Source organism: Leuresthes tenuis, unplaced genomic scaffold, assembly GCF_036924035.1.
Source record: "Leuresthes tenuis unplaced genomic scaffold, fLeuTen1.0.hap1 SCAF_2, whole genome shotgun sequence".
Classification (NCBI taxonomy): domain Eukaryota; kingdom Metazoa; phylum Chordata; class Actinopteri; order Atheriniformes; family Atherinopsidae; genus Leuresthes; species Leuresthes tenuis.
The window spans coordinates 964,784-989,581 of NW_027325356.1; the positions used below are offsets into that span (position 1 = coordinate 964,784).

At 50.1% G+C, this 24,798-nt stretch overlaps 1 protein-coding gene across 2 annotated transcripts; it reads left to right on the plus strand.

The window, feature by feature from the left end:
* Positions 1–280: 280 nt before the first annotated feature.
* On the plus strand, positions 281–24,798 carry slc9a5 (solute carrier family 9 member A5). Of its 2 annotated transcripts, XR_011914910.1 has the most exons (17): positions 281–766; positions 7,110–7,412; positions 9,328–9,491; positions 13,552–13,630; positions 13,705–13,882; positions 13,963–14,183; positions 14,461–14,663; positions 14,843–14,932; positions 15,330–15,400; positions 15,480–15,606; positions 17,479–17,570; positions 17,729–17,855; positions 18,215–18,364; positions 18,826–18,895; positions 19,095–19,223; positions 22,758–24,650; positions 24,729–24,798. XR_011914910.1 is itself a non-coding variant. In XM_072379797.1 (16 exons), exons 1-16 carry the CDS (start codon positions 412–414, stop codon positions 23,333–23,335), a joined length of 2,937 nt encoding a protein of 978 aa, XP_072235898.1. In that variant the 5' UTR covers positions 281–411; the 3' UTR covers positions 23,336–24,695. The 2 variants fall into 2 exon arrangements, 1 of the variants encoding a protein (XP_072235898.1); XM_072379797.1 differs by lacking the exon at positions 24,729–24,798 and having other exon boundaries at positions 22,758–24,695.

The window sequence follows — 24,798 nt, forward strand, 5'->3', positions numbered from 1 at the left end:
AGAGGCATCATCCATCACCTTAACTCTTTTACTACCTGAGGCACATCTTACTGATTCTATCCTCCCAGAACCTGGCGGGCCAGGATCAGCTGCTGCTGCAGGAATTAGACCCCACCATTAAGCCTGACTGGAATCTGACGTCAGGCGGTGTGGCGTTGATGTGTGACGTCACATCTGATCAGCGGCTCCTTCACCTGCAGCAGCTCCGTCTCTTTAAAGGCGGACTGGGCGGGTCACGTGCGGCTCCGGTGTCTCCTCCTCCGCGTCGTACCGGAACCTGTGTGAGTGCGTGCGTGCGTGTGTGAGTGCGTGTGTTGATGGTGTCGGCTGCTCGCGCTGCTCCGCGTCCTCCCCGTGTCTCGGTGTGTATATAAAGGCCGGCGGGATGTCAGAGCGCTGAGCTCCGCGGACATGATGCTGCCGCTCGGTCTGCTGCTGCTGCTGCTGCCGGCCGCCGCCGCCGACCTGCCGGGGACCCGCGCTCCGCCGCTCCGGGGGTCGCGGCTCAGTTTCTCCTTGCCGGTCCCCGCCTCTCCCTCCGCCCCGCCGCTCCTCCTCCCGCAGAAACCCGGCGTGGAACACGGGGCGCCCGGTGTGGCCTTGGCCCAGTCCGCAGCGGAGGAACCGGCCGGTCCCGGAGAAGAGGAAGAAGGAGGGGAGCATCATCACGGCGGCGGGTACCGGGTGGTCCAGTGGGAGTGGAGCTACGTCCAGACCCCCTACATCATCGCCATCTGGCTCCTGGTGGCCAGCGTGGCCAAGATCTGTAAGTGTGCCTCCGTGCGTGTGCGTGTGCGTGTGCGTGTGAGGGCCCCCGGCCGGTCTGGGTGCTGGAAAGTTTGAGCTGTCAGGGCCAGAGGAGCCCCGGGTGGAAGGCTGCTGTTGGATGATGATAATAAGGAAGAAGCGCAGGTTTGAACTCGTTTTTCTGCTCAGACTCAGATTCATTTATGTCGGGAAAAGATAAATAATTTATTTCTGTAACAACTGAAGCATAAAAACAAGTTTTAAAAGTAAGTTGCACCTGAGCAGGTTTTAATTTGAGTTTGATACAGATTCTCCAGAGCATGTCTCCTTCTTCTCCTCCTGAGAAGCAGTCAGGAAGTCATTTAAACTGATTGTTACAGTAACTGATGCAGTCTGTATGAAGGGTTCAGTGTTGGAGGATGTCTCAGTGATGAGTAGAGGGCAGTGAAAGTTAGTCATGAAAATCCCTTCATTCAATTCAACCAATCAGATGCAGACCTGCAGTTATCTGAGAGTTTATTCCACATAAAAAACAAAACTTCTCCAGGTTTGGTTCTAACTCTGAGAGCAGAAAGCAAACCTGTTCCTGCAGGTTCAGAAACCAGCAGAAGGTCTGAGATGGAACCAGTTAAAGCTTCAGAAACCAGTTAAAGCTTCAGAAACCAGTTAAAGCTTCAGAAACCAGTTAAAGCTTCAGAAACCAGTTAAAGCTGCAGAAACCAGTTAAAGCTTCAGGAACCAGTTAAAGCTTCAGGAACCAGTTAAAGCTTCAGAAACCAGTTAAAGCTTCAGAAACCAGTTAAAGCTTCAGAAACCAGTTAAAGCTTCAGAAACCAGCAGAAGGTCTGAGATGAAACCAGTTAAAGCTTCAGAAACCAGTTAAAGCTTCAGAAACCAGTTAAAGCTTCAGAAACCAGTTAAAGCTTCAGAAACCAGTTAAAGCTTCAGAAACCAGTTAAAGCTTTAAAGACCAGCAGCAGGGTTTAAACCAGCAGGAAGCAGAGGCCTCAGGATGGAGGATCTGATCCACTTCTCTGCTCTCAGAGGACTGAATCAGCTGATCATCTTTTAGACACTCCAGGAAATAGTCTGTTCCAGGTCTGCTGCAGATTAATGCCTGGAGCTGACACATCAGTCCTTTAATCCTGGAAATATTCTCCAGGTGGCAGTCGGCTGACTTCAGAACTGAGCCGATCTGGCTGCTGGAGTCCAGCTCTGAGTCCATAGTAACAGATTTCTGGCCTGGTTTGTGGTTTGAAACGTTCTTCTTTGGCTCAGAGGACAACGAGCAGCATTCTGATCTCTGGGTGATGAAATGTGTGCACGTGTGCGCTGTTTGTGTCACTGTGGAACTATATTTTGTTGCTTTGCACAATCTGAGCAGGTTGAGATGTTCAGATTAGTTTAAAACCATCCATAAAAGCTGCTGGAACTGAAGTTCTGAACTAAATTTGCATGTTTTCATGAGCATCTTTAATGGTTATCTGTCAGAGGTGATAAAACCCAAACACTGCAGCTGAGACACCTTTAATAGATTTAAACTGACCTGACTTTAAACTCTGAAGCGTTCAGTTGAAGCTGGACTCCTTGTGTCTCCTCCACGCTCAACAGAAAACTCCTGAGTTAAATCACTTGTTCCAACTTCTACCGAAGCCCATCTGGACACAGATGTGTGAGAATCAGTTTTTCTGTTGCACAGGAAGGTTTATCAGGAAATACAGACAGCAGAAGGATGCAGTGATGAGCCGTTATTACAGGGAACGTCACATGATGCTGGTCTGTCCAATGAAAGTGAACGTACAGACCTTTGATGTTATAGGTGCCCCCCCCCCCCCCCCCCCCACACACACACACACACACAGACAGACAGACATCATCTGTCTCATAAATCATGAGGAAGGAAACCATCAAAGACAAACAGCCGTCTGTTTCCATCATGATTCATTTACACCGATCACACAGCTCTGCTACATAAGCCAGGCACAGCGACTCCAGGCCCCAGGGGCCCCCCAGGCTCCCAGGGGCCCAGACCCTCAGACCCCAGACCCTCAGGCCCCAGACCCCCCCAGGCCTGAGGGCCCAGGCCCCCAGCTCCCAGGGGCCCCGATCTTCCGTATATCATTCATGTGGTCACACAGTCTGAGGCAGTATATTAAAAACCTCCTTCAGCTTGAATCTGTCAGAAGGAACAACGAGACAAACCGAAACAGTCTTTTCAGTTTAATCGCTCAACATGTTCCTGTTATTGATTATTTAAAAGACACACGTGCACACACACGTGCACTCACACACGTGCACTCACACGTGCACTCACACGTGCACACACACTGCTGCACGCCTGTAATCACAGTGACTTTGCTAACATTCATGCTCGAACTCTGTCACGGTGACAAGAAGCTGCGCACGTACGAAGCGTTTGTATGCACGTGCACACGCTGCTTCATACGTGCACACGCTGCTTCATACGTGCACAGGCTGCTTCATACGTGCGCACGCTGCTTCATACGTGCACAGGCTGCTTCATACGTGCACAGGCTGCTTCATACGTGCGCACGCTGCTTCATACGTGCGCACGCTGCTTCATACGTGCGCACGCTGCTTCATACGTGCGCACGCTGCTTCATACGTGCACAGGCTGCTTCATACGTGCGCACGCTGCTTCATACGTGCACAGGCTGCTTCATACGTGCGCACGCTGCTTCATACGTGCACAGTCTGCACGAAACGGCGCACGCACAACAAAATAATCACACGTGCACACGTTGCTGCGTATCTCTCTGGTTGTTTTCACAGCGATATCACCTCATACACACGTGCACACACGTGCACACGCACACGTGCACGCACACACGCAGCTGAACCTCCCACACACCAGACGGACGTCAGGGACAGAAACACTGAGAACGTTCAGCTGCTCAACATGAAGCTCAACATGAGTCCAGATGGTTCTGAGAGAATCTCCTGAGCTGCAGAACTCTGAAACCCAGAAAACTCAGCGCCCAGTTTATCTGGATTCACACGTGCACACACACACACACTCACACACACAGACACAAACGCTCACACAGCAGATTCATCCACAGCTGAAAATAGTTCCTCACAAACACTGTGAAGCCACAGAAGAAGTTGAGTTTTAAAGTGTTCTGACCTCCTTTTCATTTCGCTTTGAGGTGTTTTTACGCTTTCTGCAGGAACCAAAAGGCTCAGAGCTGAGTGGAGGCAGGACTCAGAAGCTCTAACACCATGTTTTCCAGCCCAGCTCCATTAGCTTTAAGCCATGGATCCATCAGTCTGCGTTTCACCTTCATTCACGTGCACATTTCCTCTAACTGCTTCAGTATTGAACCATTTCGTGCTCGGTACAAGGAAAGCTGATGTGAGCTAAGAACTCCTCTTCATCACAGAACCTGATCTCGCAGCAGAACACGGAGCCTCACTGGTCCAAAGATGAACTTTCACAGTAAAAACAGTCGGTTTACGCCTCAGTGTGGAAGTAAATGTAAGTTTACTCAGTCTGTAACAGCGCAGAACTTCAGCTTTCTCCCACATGGTGATAGTTTGGAGTCAGGAGGAATGAGGAAGCAGACTGGAGCGCTAATTAACCTGAATCCATTTCATAGACCCGTCCCACAGTCCCTTCTCTGTAATCTATATGTTCATTAAGACTAATGTCACATGGTGGATCCTGCTCATTTATGACTGGCTCTCATATATCAGAGATAATACAGAATATAACTTTATTATCAGAGTTTGGAAGTGAAAATAAAGATAAAAAGGTTCTGTCACAGGCTGCTCATCCTGTCCTCATATTTATGAATCAGTTAGAACGACTGGAGGAAAACGATGGAGCGTCGTTTCCTAAAGGAGATCATTAAGGAAGCGTAGGAACCCAAAACATCAGGAGTTCAGTTCATGCTCCAGTCCAACCTTAACAGGTCCTGGTTAGTTTTTATATGTGTTTATTTCACATTCTGAGAATCTGGCAGCTGTGTACAGTCTGTGTTCGGCCCCCTGGTGGAAGCCTCTGGTTTATTATCAGTTCAGCAGCCTCCAGGATAAACATCACAAAGAGTTTCAAACAAAAAGCTGGAACATAAAAACCAAAGTTCAAAAGCTGAGTTTTTAGCTGCTTTTTAGTCCACAGAAATGATGTCATGACCTCGGGCCCTGATCTCATGACCTCGGGCCCTGATCTCATGACCTCAGGCCTGATCTCATGACCTCGGGCCCTGATCTCATGACCTCAGGCCTGATCTCATGACCTCGGGCCCTGATCTCATGACCTCAGGCCTGATCTCATGACCTCGGGCCCTGATCTCATGACCTCGGGCTCTGATCTCATGACCTCGGGCCCTGATCTCATGACCTCAGGCCTGATCTCATGACCTCAGGCCTGATCTCATGACCTCAGGCCTGATCTCATGACCTCAGGCCTGATCTCATGACCTCTGGCCCTGATCTCATGACCTCAGGCCTGATCTCATGACCTCGGGCCCTGATCACATGACCTCGGGCCCTGATCACATGACCTCGGGCTCTGATCTCATGACCTCAGGCCTGATCTCATGACCTCGGGCCCTGATCACATGACCTCGGGCCCTGATCTCATGACCCTGATCTCATGACCTCGGGCCCTGATCTCATGACCTCGGGCCCTGATCTCATGACCTCGGGCTCTGATCTCATGACCTCGGGCCCTGATCTCATGACCTCGGGCCCTGATCTCATGACCTCAGGCCTGATCACATGACCTCGGGCCCTGATCACATGACCTCGGGCCCTGATCACATGACCTCAGGCCTGATCTCATGACCTCGGGCCCTGATCACATGACCTCGGGCCCTGATCACATGACCTCGGGCCCTGATCTCATGACCTCGGGCCCTGATCTCATGACCTCGGGCCCTGATCTCATGACCTCGGGCCCTGATCTCATGTACAGTCGGATAGTGAAGCTCCAGTTTACAACAGAAAGCCATCTGAGGGCAGCCAGTGAGAAAGCCAACATTTCCCTTAGACCGGGGACCCTATCAGGAGATGGTCTGAACCAGACAGAGCGTCAGCAGCGCTCAGCTCAGCTTTAAAACACAAAAACACAGTTAATATGAGAAAAGATGTGATGCTTGACGTTGAATTCTGCAGATTATTCCACATTAAACCCATCACAGAGATAAACATGTTGAGCTTAGTTTTTACCCGTATCTGAGGATTTAACTTCACATGATACATGTTACTAACTATGTGTTTCATCCCCTGAAGGGATGCAGAGACTCTCCAGAACACCTGCATCACCTGCTGGGTGGATGCAGCACTTTGCTGACTGAGGCCAGAAAGAGACGCTTTATTTAGGCCTGTTTAGAATTTATTTTTAAAGTTCTAATTCTTTACAGTAGTTGCAACGCACTGTTTTTCTTCTTCTTCTTCTTCTTTAAACTAAAAAAGCTATTTATCTCAGATTGAGGCAGGTAGAGCAGACATACAACACAAGACATTCAACGTCTAATAAAATAAGAATAATAAGATGAAATAAGTAGTAAATTAATATAAGATATTATAATATTCTTCTGCTTGTAGAAAGATCCGGATATTCGTACAGTTCTGTTGTTTTTCTCATTTTTATTTCTGATTTGTTTTTATCTGAATCTATCAGATGTTCTGGAAGAAACCCAAACTGTATCTGATGAGTGTTGCTGTTCATTCTCTTTTTAACAGAATTTGACTTATTTTTGCTGCTCTTTTAGTCTCTAATTCAGTTTTATTCATTTTCTTTCACTGTTTTACAGACTAACTGTTTCTCTCCAGCATAGATGAAACGTTTTCTTCATTTTATCCTTTTGTTTTTCGGCCTCTTTTTCTTCTCGGTTATGAATCACAAACAGCAGTTTGTTAGAGGAAAATGTGAAGAAGATTTCTGCAGAATTGTCTGTAAAAAGGCAGGATGCTACGATGTTATTGTCCAGCAGCAGAATGACTCATCAGCAGCTCCGTCTGCCTGTGACTCGTCTTCTTATGACTCATAAATGATGGCTTCCCAGCCGTGTGTGTGAGGCCAGACACACAAAAACACATTCAGAGTGACTACAATGGAAGACCTGATTAGAAAAAATGTGACATGTACCTGAAAGACGTATCGGCCAATCACAGAGGAGCTGCTGTTTCTGTGCTCATGGTCATTTGAAACCGCAGAGGTCAGATGTTTCCAGAAAGGACCAATCAGAGACAGGCAGGCGGCAGCCAATCAGATGAACCTGAGTATCAGAGAAGAAAAGATGGAGGCAGTGAGAGAAAGATGAATAAAGATAAAAAGGCTGTGGAAGATGAAAAGAAAGACTCAGGTTTCCGTCCTAACTGTGTTTCTGCAGTGTTCCACTTCTCCAAGCGGTTCACCACCGTGGTTCCAGAGAGCTGCATGCTGATCCTATTGGGTCTGGTTCTGGGCGGGGTCGTCCTCATAGCCAATAAGAAGCAGCTGTACCAGCTGGAGCCCGCCCTCTTCTTCCTCTTCCTGTTGCCGACTATCGTGGGCGACGCCGGCTACTTCATGCCGGCTCGCCTCTTCTTCGACAACCTGGGAGCGATCCTGACCTACGCTGTGGTGGGAACGCTGTGGAACGCCTTCTGCACCGGGTTCTGCCTGTACGCCGCCAAACTTCTGGGTGTCATAGGTCAGTGACGGGGGTCAGGGGTCGGTGACGGGGGTCAGGGGTCAGTGATGGGGGTCAGAGGTCAGTGATGGGGGTCAGAGGTCAGTGAGAGGGGTCAAAGGTCAGTGATGGGGGCCAGAGGTCAGTGACGGGGGTCAGGGGTCAGTGGTGGGGTCAGAGGTCAGTGATGTCAGACAGAGGTCAGTGAGAGGGGTCAAAGGTCAGTGATGGGGGTCAGAGGTCAGTGATAGGGGCCAGAGGTCAGTGACGGGGGTCAGGGGTCGGTGATGGGGGTCAGAGGTCAGTGATGGGGGTCAGAGGTCAGTGATGGCGGTCAGAGGTCAGTGATGGGGGGTCATGGGTCGGTGACGGGGGTCAGAGGTCAGTGATGTCAGACAGAGGTCAGTGGTGGGGGTCAGAGGTCAGTACTTACTCTACTTAACTCCACACCATCTTCCTCGGACCTGAGTCAGTTCCAGATGTTCTCTCTCCTGAATGTTGAGGGGAGATTCTCTTTCGTGTAGCTGGGTCAGAGGTCAGTGAGAGGGACCAGAGGTCAGTGATGGGGGTCAGAGGTCAGTGATGGGGGTCAGAGGTTAGTGATGGGGTCAGAGGTCAGTGATGTTACTGAGGTTAGTGATGGGGGTCAGAGGTTAGTGATGGGGTCAGAGGTCAGTGATGTTACAGAGGTTAGTGATGGGGGTCAGAGGTCAGTGATGTTACAGAGGTTAGTGATGGGGTCAGAGGTCAGTGATGTTACAGAGGTTAGTGATGGGGGTCAGAGGTCAGTGATGTTACAGAGGTTAGTGATGGGGGTCAGAGGTCAGTGATGTTACAGAGGTTAGTGATGGGGGTCAGAGGTCAGTGATGTTACAGAGGTTAGTGATGGGGGTCAGAGGTCAGTGATGTTACTGAGGTTAGTGATGGGGGTCAGAGGTCAGTGATGGGGTCAGAGGTCAGTGATGGGGGTCAGAGGTCAGTGAGAGGGGTCAGAGGTCAGTGATGTCAGACAGAGGTCAGTGATGGGGGTCAGAGGTTAGTGATGGGGTCAGAGGTCAGTGATGGGGGTCAGAGGTCAGTGATGTTACTGAGGTTAGTGATGGGGGTCAGAGGTTAGTGATGGGGTCAGAGGTCAGTGATGTTACAGAGGTTAGTGATGGGGGTCAGAGGTCAGTGATGTTACAGAGGTTAGTGATGGGGTCAGAGGTCAGTGATGTTACAGAGGTTAGTGATGGGGGTCAGAGGTCAGTGATGTTACAGAGGTTAGTGATGGGGGTCAGAGGTCAGTGATGTTACAGAGGTTAGTGATGGGGGTCAGAGGTCAGTGATGTTACAGAGGTTAGTGATGGGGGTCAGAGGTCAGTGATGTTACTGAGGTTAGTGATGGGGGTCAGAGGTCAGTGATGTTACTGAGGTTAGTGATGGGGGTCAGAGGTCAGTGATGGGGTCAGAGGTCAGTGATGGGGGTCAGAGGTCAGTGATGGGGGTCAGAGGTCAGTGATGTTACAGAGGTTAGTGATGGGGGTCAGAGGTCAGTGATGTTACAGAGGTTAGTGATGGGGGTCAGAGGTCAGTGATGTTACAGAGGTTAGTGATGGGGTCAGAGGTCAGTGATGGGGGTCAGAGGTCAGTGATGGGGGTCAGAGGTCAGTGATGTTACAGAGGTTAGTGATGGGGGTCAGAGGTCAGTGATGTTACTGAGGTTAGTGATGGGGGTCAGAGGTCAGTGATGTTACAGAGGTTAGTGATGGGGTCAGAGGTCAGTGATGGGGGTCAGAGGTCAGTGATGTTACAGAGGTTACTGCTCAGAGGTCAGTTAGTTGTTTAGGAAGGAGCCCAGTCCTGTGGGGACCTGTCAGGGATCCTGGACTGAGCTCAGTCACATGTGGACAGTACTGGCTTCAGATCCCGTCTCTGTGTGTTTCTGTTTGTGCAGATGAGCGGGTGCAGGCCGACCTGATGGACTTCCTGCTGTTCGGCGCCCTGATCTCGGCCGTCGACCCTGTGGCGGTGCTGGCTGTGTTTGAGGAGGTCCACGTGAATGAGATGCTCTTCATCATCGTGTTTGGGGAGTCTCTGCTCAATGATGCCGTCACTGTGGTGAGCGCCTGGAGGCAGCTTCATCTGTGGAGCTGCCCTCTGATTCCTTCATTTAGCAGAAACTCTGGTGTCAGCATTAAGAATCTGTTTAAAGGACAGAGTAGAACCGGGCCAGAGGTCCAGAGTCGGAGTGTCGGAGGGGTTCTCTGATCTTAGAGAGCAGGCAGTGGAGTGAGCTGCTGAAAGCTGCTGATTCAGCATGATTAGACCTGAGCTGCATTCAGGCTTCGGTCTCACACTCCAGAACTGCTCCGAGTCCAGCTGACCTTCAGGATGTGGGGTCGTGTCGGAGGTTTCCACAGCAGCTGGTCCTCACTTTACTGCCAGTCCCTCAGATTTCAGACCACTTCTCAGAGAAATTCAGAGCTTTACTTACTTTATGTACTGGAAGAACATAACATTCAGTCAAAGTTTTATACTTCTGAGGCCTCATCTCAATCCGTACAAACAGCACGCCGCTTAAGGCACTTTTAAGGCTCATTTATACGTATTTTAAGCTTTTGGTGTGTCATTTTACGCCGTTCAAAGCACACGTTGAAGGGCTCGGTGTGGTGGAGGGTCTCATCGCACCGTCTGAGCGACTCGGCGAGCAGAAACTACGCCTTTTCGCCTTTTCATGGGACCCGGCCGCTGTTTCAGCTGAGAAATTTGAATGAAAGTGAGCAGGAAGCGTCTTTGTTTGAGTGGCGGGACGCTTCCTGGACGAGCCGCTGCAGACTTCGAGGAGCTTTCAGTGACTCAGCAAAAACTGGAGGCCTCGTGCACGCTCACCTGCACACACACACACACACACACACACACACACACACACACACACACACACACACACACACACACACACACACACACACACACACACACACACAGCAGAGCAGGAACACACTTCATGGAAAGACACACGCCTTGTCATGTTGGGTATAGTGTTGTGTTGCTATAGCAACAGAGAGGCTTACAACGTCAATAATGTCCACAGCTCAGCGTGGGCTGAGTGTGAACTTTGATTGCACTTGTTATGTTTGTAGTATTATGTGACAGCAGCAGTAAGAGGTTTAGTATCAGTCGTAGAAAGTGTAGTGGGGGCGTCTGTGGTGCTGGGTCAGCGGTTTGGACTCTGGTTCTGAAGAGGTTCTGCTGACTGATCACACAGCAGCAGAATACAGAGCTGGATGTGCCGAGCGGCGAAGCTGCAGAACGCGTCGCAGTGACTGAGAGGGAAGAAGACGGACAGTAGAACCGGCGCAACGTGTTGAGTTTGAGAAAGCTGACATTAATCAGCTGAGAGCAGATTAACTGCTGCTGAGTAATCCTCCGCAGCACTCGGAATATGAGCTAATCCCACCGAGAAGTGGAAAAAACCAAAGTGTGGGAATACCGAAGGCGTGACCTCGGATCCGCGGCCCGAGACCTAAATAACTTCCTCTGAGCTGCATGCTAATGTTTCCAGTCGGTTTCCTTAAAGGTTTCCAGAAAAAGTCTCAACGTCTGAAACCTGACGGCACGTTTAAGGCAAAAGGACTTTATCTGAGCCAGGAAGAATGAAAACTGAGAAATATTAGCTTTTAATCTGCTGAAAGTGAGCAAGGAGCAGCCAGAAACTGCCTCTTACAGTCCTGAGAGTCTCACTGAAAGTGCAGCTCAAACTGGGCGTCTTTTTCAGCTTCTTTGTTTTTGTGCTGCTCGTTTCAGCCACAGGAGGGTGGAGCTGGCCATCAGACCCCAGAGAACCAATCTGAGGCGTTCAGAGCGTTTAACATTATCTATCTCTGCACTTTATCTTTCTGCTCTTCCTTCTATGCCTGCACCCTATCTCTACTCTGTCCCCTCTGACAGAGTCGGACTCCTGGGTTCCTTCTATGGAGCTTATTGTTAGCTTATTGTTAGCTTTTTATTAGCTTATTGTTAGCTTTTTATAAAGCTGTTATATCTTCATTTGTAAGTCGCTTTGGATAAAAACAGCTGATAAATACAGAAACAGAAACAGACATAAATTAAACCATTTAAAAACTGATGGGACCACATCCTACGTTATTCAAGTCCTGATGTGTGTCTTTTATAAGACTTATAATGTTCTCATGGATCATCTGATGGATGCTTGGATAGTTCTTTATTTTTTCAGGACAATCAAAGCAAAAACACACAAATCTGTGAGCTTGGCAGCTTTAAATTAGTCTTTAAATTCATTAAAAAGCTGTTCCTCTTCAGGTTACATCCACCATCAGTCCGTAGAGCTGTTTAAACCTGCAGATTACCACCTGTTCCCAGGTGGGAGTTCACTTCATCAGAACCACATGACTGCAACAGTTGCAGGAACAAGTCCACATCTGTCTGGGCCCGAGCCCGATCCTTCGGTTCCAGATGTTTCTCTGCTGTGTTCAGAGTGATTTTCTCTGTGTTTCTCCACTGGACGCAGGTTTTTCTGAGCTCTCTGCCTGTCTGCCTGCTGCAGGTTCTGTATAAAGTCCACATCTGTCTGGGCCTAAAACCCGATCCTTCGGTTCCAGATGTTTCTCTGCTGTGTTCAGAGTGATTTTCACTGTGTTTCTCCACTGGACGCAGGTTTTTCTGAGCTCTCTGCCTGTCTGCCTGCTGCAGGTTCTGTATAAAGTCCACATCTGTCTGGGCCTAAAACCCGATCCTTCGGTTCCAGATGTTTCTCTGCTGTGTTCAGAGTGATTTTCACTGTGTTTCTCCACTGGACGCAGGTTTTTCTGAGCTCTCTGCCTGTCTGCCTGCTGCAGGTTCTGTATAAAGTCCACATCTGTCTGGGCCTAAAACCCGATCCTTCGGTTCCAGATGTTTCTCTGCTGTGTTCAGAGTGATTTTCACTGTGTTTCTCCACTGGACGCAGGTTTTTCTGAGCTCTCTGCCTGTCTGCCTGCTGCAGGTTCTGTATAAAGTCCACATCTGTCTGGGCCTAAAACCCGATCCTTCGGTTCCAGATGTTTCTCTGCTGTGTTCAGAGTGATTTTCACTGTGTTTCTCCACTGGACGCAGGTTTTTCTGAGCTCTCTGCCTGTCTGCCTGCTGCAGGTTCTGTATAAAGTCCACATCTGTCTGGGCCCGAGCCCGATCCTTCGGTTCCAGATGTTTCTCTGCTGTGTTCAGAGTGATTTTCTCTGTGTTTCTCCACTGGACGCAGGTTTTTCTGAGCTCTCTGCCTGTCTGCCTGCTGCAGGTTCTGTATAAAGTCCACATCTGTCTGGGCCTGAAACCCGATCCTTCGGTTCCAGATGTTTCTCTGCTGTGTTCAGAGTGATTTTCTCTGTGTTTCTCCACTGGACGCAGGTTTTTCTGAGCTCTCTGCCTGTCTGCCTGCTGCAGGTTCTGTATAAAGTCCACATCTGTCTGGGCCTAAAACCCCATCCTTCGGTTCCAGATGTTTCTCTGTTGCGTTCAGAGTGATTTTCTCTGTGTTTCTCCACTGAATTTTAAACAGGACGCAGGTTTTTCTGAGCTCTCTGCCTGTCTGCCTGCTGCAGGTTCTGTATAAAGTCCACATCTGTCTGGGCCCGAGCCCGATCCTTCGGTTCCAGATGTTTCTCTGCTGTGTTCAGAGTGATTTTCACTGTGTTTCTCCACTGGACGCAGGTTTTTCTGAGCTCTCTGCCTGTCTGCCTGCTGCAGGTTCTGTATAAAGTCCACATCTGTCTGGGCCCGAGCCCGGTCCTTCGGTTCCAGATGTTTCTCTGTTGTGTTCAGAGTGATTTTCACTGTGTTTCTCCACTGGACGCAGGTTTTTCTGAGCTCTCTGCCTGTCTGCCTGCTGCAGGTTCTGTATAAAGTCCACATCTGTCTGGGCCTAAAACCCCATCCTTCGGTTCCAGATGTTTCTCTGCTGTGTTCAGAGTGATTTTCTCTGTGTTTCTCCACTGGACGCAGGTTTTTCTGAGCTCTCTGCCTCTCTGCCTGCTGCAGGTTCTGTATAAAGTCCACATCTGTCTGGGCCCGAGCCCGATCCTTCGGTTCCAGATGTTTCTCTGTTGTGTTCAGAGTGATTTTCTCTGTGTTTCTCCACTGGACGCAGGTTTTTCTGAGCTCTCTGCCTGTCTGCCTGCTGCAGGTTCTGTATAAAGTCTACATCTCCTTCGTGGAGGTGGGACCAGAGAACGTCCAGACAGCCGATTACTTCAAAGGCGTGGGTGAGTCCACACCCACAGCACACCTGAGGCGAAGGTGAGCTCAGCCACTCACTGCTCTCCCTCCCCCTCTGCAGCCTCCTTCCTTATCGTCAGCATCGGCGGGACTCTGGTGGGTCTGATCTTCGCCGTCATCCTCGGCTTCATCACTCGTTTCACCAAGAAGGTCCGCATCATCGAGCCGCTCTTCGTCTTCCTGCTGGTCTACCTGGCCTACCTGACCGCCGAGCTCTTCTCGCTGTCGGCCATCCTGTCGTAAGTCCGTCCGCTTTGAGCCGGCTGCATCCATGTTTACCGTGTCTGTCTGAAGCTCCTCCTCCTTTCTTTACTCTCAGAATGACCTTCTGTGGCATCGGAGCCAATAAATATGTGGAGGCCAACATCTCCCAGAAGTCTCGGACCACCGTCAAGTACACCATGAAGACGCTGGCCAGCATCGCCGAGACCATCATCTTCATCTTCCTCGGGATCTCAGCCGTGGACAAGTCCAAGTGGGCCTGGGACACGGGCCTGGTGTCCTGCACCCTCGTCTTCATCTTCGTCTTCAGAGCGATGGGTCAGTGGCTCCTCCTCCTTCTGCGGTGAACTTCACCCAGAAGCTCTGAGCTGAGGGCAGGGAGGCAGACGGTGGCATTTCAGCTGCTGAAAAGGTCACAGACTGAGAAATCAGACGTTTAACCTTCCAGCGGCTGCCTGCTCCTCGCTGCTCACGGCAGATCTGATTGGCTGTCAGCCTCAGCAGCATAAAACGTGTCCAGAATTCAGATTTTAGAGCTTTGTGAGAAGCGAGACAGATTTTGTGTGTCAGTAGAACCTCTGTTACCTGTTCTCAGGTGTGGTTGGTCAGACCTGGGTTCTGAACCGCTTCCGCCTCGTCCCATTGGACAAGATCGACCAGGTGGTGATGTCGTACGGCGGCCTGCGGGGGGCGGTGGCGTTTGCTCTGGTGGTGCTGCTGGACGGCGAGAAGGTCAAAGCCAAGGATTACTTTGTGGCCACGACCATCGTGGTCGTCTTCTTCACCGTCATGTTCCAGGTAGAAGTGTCGCCGCCTCCTTCTGTCTCTGTGGAACAAACAGAACATCTGGCTGCCACGTGCACTCAGAGCAGAGTGCACGTGGCCAGATGTTACGCTGTGTGGACGGCTGGCTGCAGCATGAAGCTAACTGTGGGAACACGCAGCTGAAGCTGTTCTTCTTCTTCTTCTCCTTCCAGGGTCTGACCATCAAACCGCTGGTGAACTGGCTCAAAGTTCCTCGCTCCACCAACAGGAAGCCGACCATCAACGAGGAGATCCACGAAAGGGTGACCCTTCTTCTTCTTCTTCTCTTATCTGTTATCGGACACACTTCACCCCCCCACACCTTCCTGCGAGGTGGGAGGAGCTTAACACAATGAGAACATTTTAAGCTGCAGCACGCTCATTATTTCTGTCAGAAGAGCTTTGAATGTGCTGCAGCTTAACGTTAATAAGCAGAAGCAAAGCTTTTTCACAGCTGATTGTTTTTGGTGTCACTTTAAGGTCCTCCTGTGATGTCATAACTCCTCCTTCATGTGTTCTTTAGGCAGGTTCAGGTCGACTAATCTTAGATGAGAGAAATGTCCTCTGAGCAGGTTGTTGAGGGTCGAACTTCTCGTCTCGTGCATTTTAAGCAGAGATCGGATCAAATCCGACACATTAAACCAGCCTCTTCCTCTCCAGGCCTTCGACCACATCCTGACCGCAGTGGAGGACATCGCAGGACTGCAGGGGTATCACCACTGGAGAGACAAGTGAGTGCCACAGCGCCACCACAAGGTTACGGCGGCACCAGAACCCATCAGGGACGCTGCTGTCTGTGTCTGAGTGCAGGTGGGAGCAGTTCGATAAGAACTACCTGAGCAAGCTGCTGCTGAGGAAGTCCGTGTACAGGAAGAGCGAGCTGTGGGAGGCCTACCAGAAGATCAACATCCGGGACGCCATCAGTGTCATCGACCAGGTAGGAGCAGCCGCCGACTGGAACCAGATGTGGAGCAGATGTGGACCGCCGGTACCGTTTATCACAGTTAGGACGCAACCAGGCGGGCTTCAGAGGTTAAATGGTTTTCAAAGAGAAGGTCGAACAGTACGGCAGGTTCAGAGAAACTTTATTCAACCAGAACACTGACAAATTAACTTTATTCAACCAGAACACTGACAAATTAACTTTATTCAACCAGAACACTGACAAATTAACTTTATTCAACCAGAACGCTGACAAATTAACTTTATTCAACCAGAACGCTGACAAATTAACTTTATTCAACCAGAACGCTGACAAATTAACTTTATTCAACCAGAACGCTGACAAATTAACTTTATTCAAACAGAACACTGACAAATTAACTTTATTCAACCAGAACGCTGACAAATAAACTTTATTCAACCAGAACGCTGACAAATTAACTTTATTCAACCAGAACGCTGACAAATTAACTTTATTCAACCAGAACGCTGACAAATTAACTTTATTCAACCAGAACACTGACAAATAAACTTTATTCAACCAGAACACTGACAAATTAACTTTATTCAACCAGAACGCTGACAAATTAACTTTATTCAACCAGAACGCTGACAAATTAACTTTATTCAACCAGAACGCTGACAAATTAACTTTATTCAACCAGAACACTGACAAATAAACTTTATTCAACCAGAACACTGACAAATTAACTTTATTCAACCAGAACGCTGACAAATAAACTTTATTCAACCATAACACTGACAAATAAACTTTATTCAACCAGAACACTGACAAATTAACTTTATTCAACTAGAACACTGACACAGAACCTCTCTCTGAATGACCTGAAGCAGAACCAGCACAGAACAGGAAGTCTTTGCTCCAAAATACTTCTGTGAGATCTTTATAACCTTCAAAATCACCTGAATCTGAAGAGGCTGCTTTCACCAAACTCATTTAATTATTTTAAACATATTAAGCCTCCTCCAGCTCCTCTCACATCCGAAGCCAAAGTCTCTGAGATGCCACATTTTACAGGGTCACTGTCTGTAAGGCCACGGCTGGATTTCTCTGAGATTTCCCATCATGCACCTGGTGAGCAGCTTTTAGCCACAGCTGCACGTTTCAGTGCCGGTGAAACATCGAAGGAACACTCGAGCTGTTTCCATAGAGCAGTTAGCTGCTCCTCCTCCTGTTCGGTCCAACTGAACCGTACGTTTCTCTGCCTCATCGCCTCATCGCCATGGTTACCGTCAGCCTCAGCTTCACGTCACAGGAGCGCGCCGCAACTCTCTGAGAGTCTTTAAACTTTAAAATCACTTGAAACATCGGTTAGTGTGTGGCCGAATATCAAGACTGTTTATTTTGAGGTTAAAGGAACAGATAATATGATTAACATTTATACAGAAAGGCAGTTTAGGGCGTCAACATGTAAGGGAACAGCTTAAAACGTCATTTATGGGAACAGAAATCAGTTCAGAGGTGCTGGATAAACGTGGAAAACAGAAATGATTGGAGGAGCTTTATTAACTCCCAGCAGAGTCCAGCAGAGGGCAGCATCATGACTTCAGAGACTTTAAAGCAGAAAACTTTCCTCCTTCAGACCCCCTGCAGCTGTCTGTGGACACCATGAAAAGCTGCTGAGCTCAGCCGGTTAAAACAATAAAATGCTGTTCGGCAGCAGAGAAGAAGAAGCTAACGGCTCCATCAATCTGTGAGGCTTCATCTGATCAAAAGCTGCAGAAAAGTCAGTAAATAAAAGGATCTTTTAGGTGTTTACACACTCAGGTCCAGCCTGACTTCAGTTAAGATCTTTAAGACGTTTTGGATCAGGTTTGACCCTCTGACCTTTAACCTTTTGTGCAGGGCGGGAACGTCCTGACCTCAGCCAGACTGTCTCTGCCCTCCATGGCGAGCCGAGCCTCCTTCCCTGAAGTCACCAACGTCACCAACTACCTGTGAGTCACACGGCTGCACAAACTGTTCCAGATGAGTTGTTTCTGATTGAACTGATCAGAAACCGATCAGCACCTGTCAGTGTGTTAAATGCCTGCTGATGCAGGAACTGAAACTCTGTGGAAGCAGAAGTCTTCACAGCAGCTGTCGGTGTTTTTAGGCGTGAGAACGGCAGCGGCGTGTGCCTGGACCTCCAGGTGATCGATAACGTCCCCGGAGCCAAAGTGGAGGAGGACACCGAGACGCACCACGTCCTCGCTGGAAACCTGTACAAGCCCAGGAGACGGGTAATTCTGCGCCATGCAGGGGGGGCGGGGTCCTAAAGAAGGTTTAGGGGGGTTACAGAGTCTGTAGGAGACCTCAGGGACACTTTGGAGCTGAAGAAGCTGTAATGTAAGAAGTCGGGATGGAGGTTCCAGGAGTTTAGTGGACACCTGGGGACACCTGGGGCTTCTGGGGACACCTGGGGACAGAGGACTGATTGTTTTTGGGGACTGATTGTTAACACCTGGGGCTTCTGGGGACACCTGGGGACACTTAGGGACACCTGGGGCTTCTGGGGACACCTGGGGACACTTGGGGACACCTGGGATGAGACGTGTTTGAGCTGTCTTCTCCTGCTCTGATCTCCTGTGTTCGTGTTCAGTATCAGTCGCAGTACAGCCGTCACTTCATGCCTCTGGGAGAGAAGGAGCGGCAGGACCGGGAGGTGTTTCAGAGGAACATGAGGAGCCGCATGGAGACGTTCAAATCCACCCGATACAAGCGACACAAGAAGGAGCGCAGCCTGAAGAAGGCAAGAGGCATTCGCAGCATTCGCAGCACGCACACACCTGTGCACCTTTCAGCTCGTTTCAGCCTCTGAGCGAAGCATCGACTTTTACAGAGTCGTGGCCGGATGTGGTTTTAGTGAATGTGGGAAAATCAGATGAAGGTTCTGAACATGCAGCTTACCTGTAGCTCTACCTGTTAGTTTCATGTCCACATTAGAGACGTACGGAAGCTGTGAAGGGCCAAACACAGACTCCAGATTTACTGTTTGTTCCTCTAAGGGCCACATTTAGAAAAGAAGAGTTAATGTTCAACACCCCCTCTTTTTTCATGTTTCACTGCGATGTCGGTCAAAGGTCACATCATCTCTCTCACACGTTTAGCTCAAAGGCGACAGGTTAGACAGTCGCACAGCTCTGAGCTTACAGCAGGAACTCTGTCAGGGAGGATTGAGCTGCTAACCTTATTCTGTCCGTCATCCAACAGCGCCGAGGGTCCGACGTCAAGGAGGACGGCGGTGACAAACCCAGGCGCAACGTCAGCTGGCAGGACAAAGGTAACGCAAACAAATGTAGCTGCAGGTCAGGGCCTAAATCCATCAGTGCTGCACCAGCTGGGGCCCCGAGCAGCTTCAGGGGCCCCCAACAAACACTGGTCCCCAAAGCTCTGATCTGATCAGCTGGAGAACATGAATGTTAATGAAGCTGCCGTCGGTTAGCTTAGCTTAAAGAGCTGTAACACCTTCTGTGTGTCAGATCCGGTGGTCGTTCCTGTGGAGCCCGACGGGGACAAAGCTGACCATTCGGACCCAGAGAAGGAGGAAGACGTTGGGATCACCTTCACCGCTCGCAAGGTGGAGCCACCAAAGGAACGACCGAAATCAGGTAAAGACAGAAGCTGGGCATCTCCGATGAATGAGACGAGCAGGTCAGAACCAAACTGTGAGATGGTCAGAGCTGTGTGGTTCCCTGACTGTGACGTAACACCAGGCCAGAGATACCTGCTGAGAGAGAGAAACACAAGTTAATGACAGCAATGATGTCATCTGTACATGGAGGGAGGAGAGGTGCATCATGGGAGCTCCCCCAGCAGGCTGGGCCTGTAGCAGCAGAACTATGGGATGTTTCAGGCTCACCTGAGCCATCCCTAACTATAAGCTTTATCAGAAAGGAAAGTTTCAGCCTGATCTTAAAGGTAGAGAGGGTGTCTGCTTCCTGAAGCCAAACTGGCAGCTGGTTCCACAGAGAGGGGCCTGATAACTGAAGGCTCTGCCTCCCATTCTGCTTTTAGGGGCCTGATAACTGAAGGCTCTGCCTCCCATTCTGCTTTTAGGGGCCTGATAACTGAAGGCTCTGCCTCCCATTCTGCTTTTAGGGGCCTGATAACCGAAGGCTCTGCCTCCCATTCTGCTTTTAGGGGCCTGATAACTGAAGGCTCTGCCTCCCATTCTGCTTTTAGGGGCCTGATAACTGAAGGCTCTGCCTCCCAGTCTGCTTTTAGGGGCCTGATAACTGAAGGCTCTGCCTCCCATTCTGCTTTTAGGGGCCTGATAACTGAAGGCTCTGTCTCCCATTCTGCTTTTAGGGGCCTGATAACTGAAGGCTCTGCCTCCCATTCTGCTTTTAGGGGCCTGATAACTGAAGGCTCTGCCTCCCATTCTGCTTTTAGGGGCCTGATAACTGAAGGCTCTGCCTCCCATTCTGCTTTTAGGGGCCTGATAACTGAAGGCTCTGCCTCCCATTCTGCTTTTAGGGGCCTGATAACTGAAGGCTCTGCCTCCCATTCTGCTTTTAGGGGCCTGATAACTGAAGGCTCTGCCTCCCATTCTGCTTTTAGGGGCCTGATAACTGAAGGCTCTGCCTCCCATTCTGCTTTTAGGGGCCTGATAACCGAAGGCTCTGCCTCCCATTCTGCTTTTAGGGGCCTGATAACTGAAGGCTCTGCCTCCCATTCTGCTTTTAGGGGCCTGATAACTGAAGGCTCTGCCTCCCAGTCTGATTTTAGGGGCCTGATAACTGAAGGCTCTGCCTCCCATTCTGCTTTTAGAAACTCTGGGAACCACAAGGAAACCTGCAGCCTGAGAGCAAAGTGCTCTGTTGGGGAAATATCCAACTGTGAGATCTTTAAGATGTGATGGAGCTCGGTCATTAAGAGCTTTATATGTGAGGAGAAGAATCTTAAATTCTATCCTGAATCTAACAGGGAGCCAATGAAGAGAAGCTAAAACTGGAGAAACATGATCTCTGCTGTTAGATCTCATCAGAACTCTGGCTGCAGGGTTTTGGATCAGCTGGAGGCTTTTCAGAGAATCTGTGGGACAGAACAATAATAAGGAATTACAGTAGTTCAGTCCTGAAGGAACAGATGCATGGAGCAGGTTTTTACTGTTTTACTGTGTTTGCTCGTGCACTTTCCACTCCAAGGCTCCACAAATAGATGCACAGGCTCCTTTTTCAGATTAGATGTACTCTGCTGGGGTGAGGTAGCCACGACACAGCGTCTCCACCCCCAGAGGTTCTGCTCCTGCTTCCTTATCAGCTCTGACAGGCAGAGACAGTTTCCAGTGGTCAGAACCAGCCTACTTCAGGGAGCTGGATGCTCAGATTTAAGGTGAAACACTGCAGCCTAAACTAGAGTTTGCAAAAAAAAAAGAATCCTCAGATACTAATGACTGCAAACTGCTGATTAGGATTTAATCTGCAGCAGTATCGATGCCAACGTCTTTGCCTCCTCCAGTCGATAGACAGATCCTCCCCTCACAGCTGTTCTCTGAGCTGCTGCCAATCAGCTGTTTCTGTCCATGACCTTCACACCATGTAGTCACAGTCTGAGATCGTTTTATCTTTTAAAACACCAGAAGGGAGCAAGAATCTGGCTGTGAGAGACCGGAGAGTCTAACTGATTATACCTGCTGGGGTCTTCATCCACCTGGCTGTCAGGTAGCAGCTTGAGCTCCTTATTCTCACCGTAGCTGGGATGGATGAGCAGGCAGCTATTTCCTCCTCCAACAGGAAGCAGTCAAACAGAACAAAGATCTCACAGAGAGAGGAGACTGTTTCAGTTCCAGTGTCACTGCGACTCAGTCATACACCTGATCTGCAGCAGGAGTCACCTGGAGTCACCTGATCTGCAGCAGGAGTCACCTGGAGTCACCTGAACTGCAGCAGGAGTCACCTGATCTGCAGCAGGAGTCACCTGGAGTCACTTGAACTGCAGCAGGAGTCACCTGGAGTCACCTGAACTGCAGCAGGAGTCACCTGATCTGCAGCAGGAGTCACCTGGAGTCACCTGAACTGCAGCAGGAGTCACCTGGAGTCACCTGAACTGCAGCAGGAGTCACCTGATCTGCAGCAGGAGTCACCTGGAGTCACTTGAACTGCAGCAGGAGTCACCTGGAGTCACCTGAACTGCAGCAGGAGTCACCTGGAGTCACCTGAACTGCAGCAGGAGTCACCTGGAGTCACCTGATCTGCAGCAGGAGTCACCTGGAGTCACCTGAACTGCAGCAGGAGTCACCTGGAGTCACCTGATCTGCAGCAGGAGTCACCTGGAGTCACCTGAACTGCAGCAGGAGTCACCTGATCTGCAGCAGGAGTCACCTGGAGTCACCTGATATGCAGCAGGAGTCACCTGAACTGCAGCAGGAGTCACCTGAACTGCAGCAGGAGTCACCTGGAGTCACCTGAACTGCAGCAGGAGTCACCTGGAGTCACCTGAACTGCAGCAGGAGTCACCTGAACAGCAGCAGGAGTCACCTGATCTGCAGCAGGAGTCACCTGGAGTCACCTGATCTGCAGCAGGAGTCACCTGATCTGCAGCAGGAGTCACCTGAACTGCAGCAGGAGTCACCTGGAGTCACCTGATCTGCAGCAGGAGTCACCTGATCTGCAGCAGGAGTCACCTGGAGTCACTTGAACTGCAGCAGGAGTCACCTGAACTGCAGCAGGAGTCACCTGATCTGCAGCAGGAGTCACCTGGAGTCACCTGATCTGCAGCAGGAGTCACCTGATCTGCAGCAGGAGTCACCTGGAGTCACTTGAACTGCAGCAGGAGTCACCTGAACTGCAGCAGGAGTCACCTGATCTGCAGCAGGAGTCACCTGAACTGCAGCAGGAGTCACCTGGAGTCACCTGATCTGCAGCAGGAGTCACCTGATCAGTCAGCAGGAGGGACTGAAAGGAAGAAAACTCCCTACATTTTATTCTAATTATTGATGAAACCAGAGTCTGACCCTGAGCAGCGGCTCGGAGACTCTGAGCTGTTTATTCCACCTTCATTAGATATGATAAATGTTTGGTTAGGGACAGATTTAATGACCCAACCTACCACCGTATGTCAGGAATTAGACGGCCCCCACGGTGATAATTACACATATAAAGGAGCGTATGATCTGACTGTCCTGATGTCTCCTCTTTCAGTCCCAGCAGCTCTGGAAGGCTGCCACAGTCCACCGGCCGCCCCCACCTCGCCCCCCAGTGAGGACAGCCACCTGCCGTGGAAGGGCAGCGTGGGCTCCCCCCCGCCCTGCGTGTCTGTGGAGGCCACAAAGATCATCCCAGTGGACCTGCAGCAGGCCTGGAACCAGAGCATCTCCTCCCTGGAGAGCATCTCCTCCCCCCCCGCCCCCTCAGAGGCCGTCCACCCCCGCGTCAGCGCCCTCTGCAGGCTGGGAGGACCCCGCCCCGCCTCCTACACCCCACCGGGCAGCGCGCTGGGCAGCACCACCTCCATTGGCCCCCCGGTGCTGCAGGGCTCGTTCTGCTTTCCGGAGAAGAAGAAGACTGTGGAGGAGGAGCAGGAGGAGGACGGCGGGCTGGCGCAGGAGCTGCAGCCCCTCATGTCGTCCCTGAGGCCCCCCGGGTCGCTGCCACCGCCACCGCCGCCCCCGCCCGGCTCTGGAAGGAGGAGGAACCCCTGCGTGTACCTGAGGAGCCTGGTGACGGCGCCGCCTCCTGGCAGCGGTGAGCCGCACAGCCGGGGCCCCACCCAGCTGTAACCACTGGTCCCAGAGCAGCGTCGCGCAGGCAGAGCGGACTGCGCCGGAAACACGGATCACACACACCGACCAATAGGAAACCAGCTCGCCCTCTCACTGCTCCGCCTCCTCATCAGAGCGCCGCTCTGCTGCATCATGTGACCAGACGTCCAATCACTGCCACTCGTTACATCACCAGCTTTCAGATAAAGGTACAGACGCCTGATGTCCACAGGCCGCCATGATGTCATCACCACCTCGTGTAGCGTTAGACTGAACGTCAAACCTTCGGGCTCAGACCAGCAGCATGGCGGCGCCGCTCTACGCCGTCTGACTTCCTGTCTGCTCGCCACACAAACTTCCTGCCTTTAAAGGCAGTTTCAGTCACATTTTACAGCGAATGAACGGAATCGACCATAAATCCACACGAGATTTCCTTATTTCATGTAAAACCTGTGGCTCAGATCTGCAGACGGGACCGAGCAGGAGATCAATAACTCTGATCGATTACTTCAGCCTGAAACGTTTCTCTGGGAGTTAAAATCTGTCCTGATCGGTTCCTGCTGTAGTCGGCTGGTTTCATCAGCAGCAGGACGTAAGGGGACTACTTTCAGCCGCGGATTGATCCGGAAGCAGGTGGGCGGAGGCCTGCACACCTTTACCTGCTGGTCTGAGTCCGAATGACAGAAGTTTAAAGTGAATCTGGGAAAAAAAGGCCTCAAACAGCCAGAATTACAAGTAAAACTATGTAAATGGCTAAATAAATCCATTTATGTGATGATAAATTCTACTAAAACTAAAGAGAAATTCATTTATCCTCAAATAAAATGTGAAATAAATGATTTTTCTGCTTTAATTTTAAACTTTATTGCTTATTTTTGTGTTAATGCTTTTTTAATTGGAATTTCTTTCTTTTTTGTTGATTCGTTATTTCTGTATTTCATATTAATACTTTTATTTACTCCAGATGATTTATTTTATTCATAGTATTTCCTTCCTTAAAACACTCTAAAATGAATGTTCTTTCATTTACAGCAGAAAATATTATTTATTTCACTATCTGTTGACTTGTTTTTTAATTAAAGTAGCATTTATCATCATATAAACCTTTTAATTGAGCTATTTCTGTCTTTATTTCTGAGCTGTGACCTTCAGCTGAGCATCTCTGGGCTGCTTCACTTCGTCTTTACAGTCAAATCCGTGTCAAACGGGCAATAAAACTCGAATCATTCAAATCATTTCTCACAATAATCCTCCAGTAGGAGTTCTGTTTCATTACAACAGAACACAACCAAAACTACTGGCTAAAGCATTAAAGTTAGCAGGGGGCCCAGCAGTACTCCAGCCAGCAGGGGGCGGCCTCCAGCCTGCAGAGGCGGCCTCCAGCCTGCAGTGGCTGGTCTCCAGCCAGCAGGGGGCGGCCTCCAGCCAGCAGGGGGCGGCCTCCAGCCTGCAGAGGCGGCCTCCAGCCAGCAGAGGCGGCC

Excerpts from the sequence above, each read along its gene's own strand:
- slc9a5 (XM_072379797.1), top strand. The coding sequence starts at position 412 with ATGATGCTGCCGCTCGGTCTGCTGCTGCTGCTGCTGCCGGCCGCCGCC. Across the intron at positions 14,664-14,842 it reads TCTTCACCGTCATGTTCCAG|GGTCTGACCATCAAACCGCT; the intron begins GTAGAAGTGTCG and ends TTCTCCTTCCAG. Across the intron at positions 17,856-18,214 it reads TGTACAAGCCCAGGAGACGG|TATCAGTCGCAGTACAGCCG; the intron begins GTAATTCTGCGC and ends GTTCGTGTTCAG.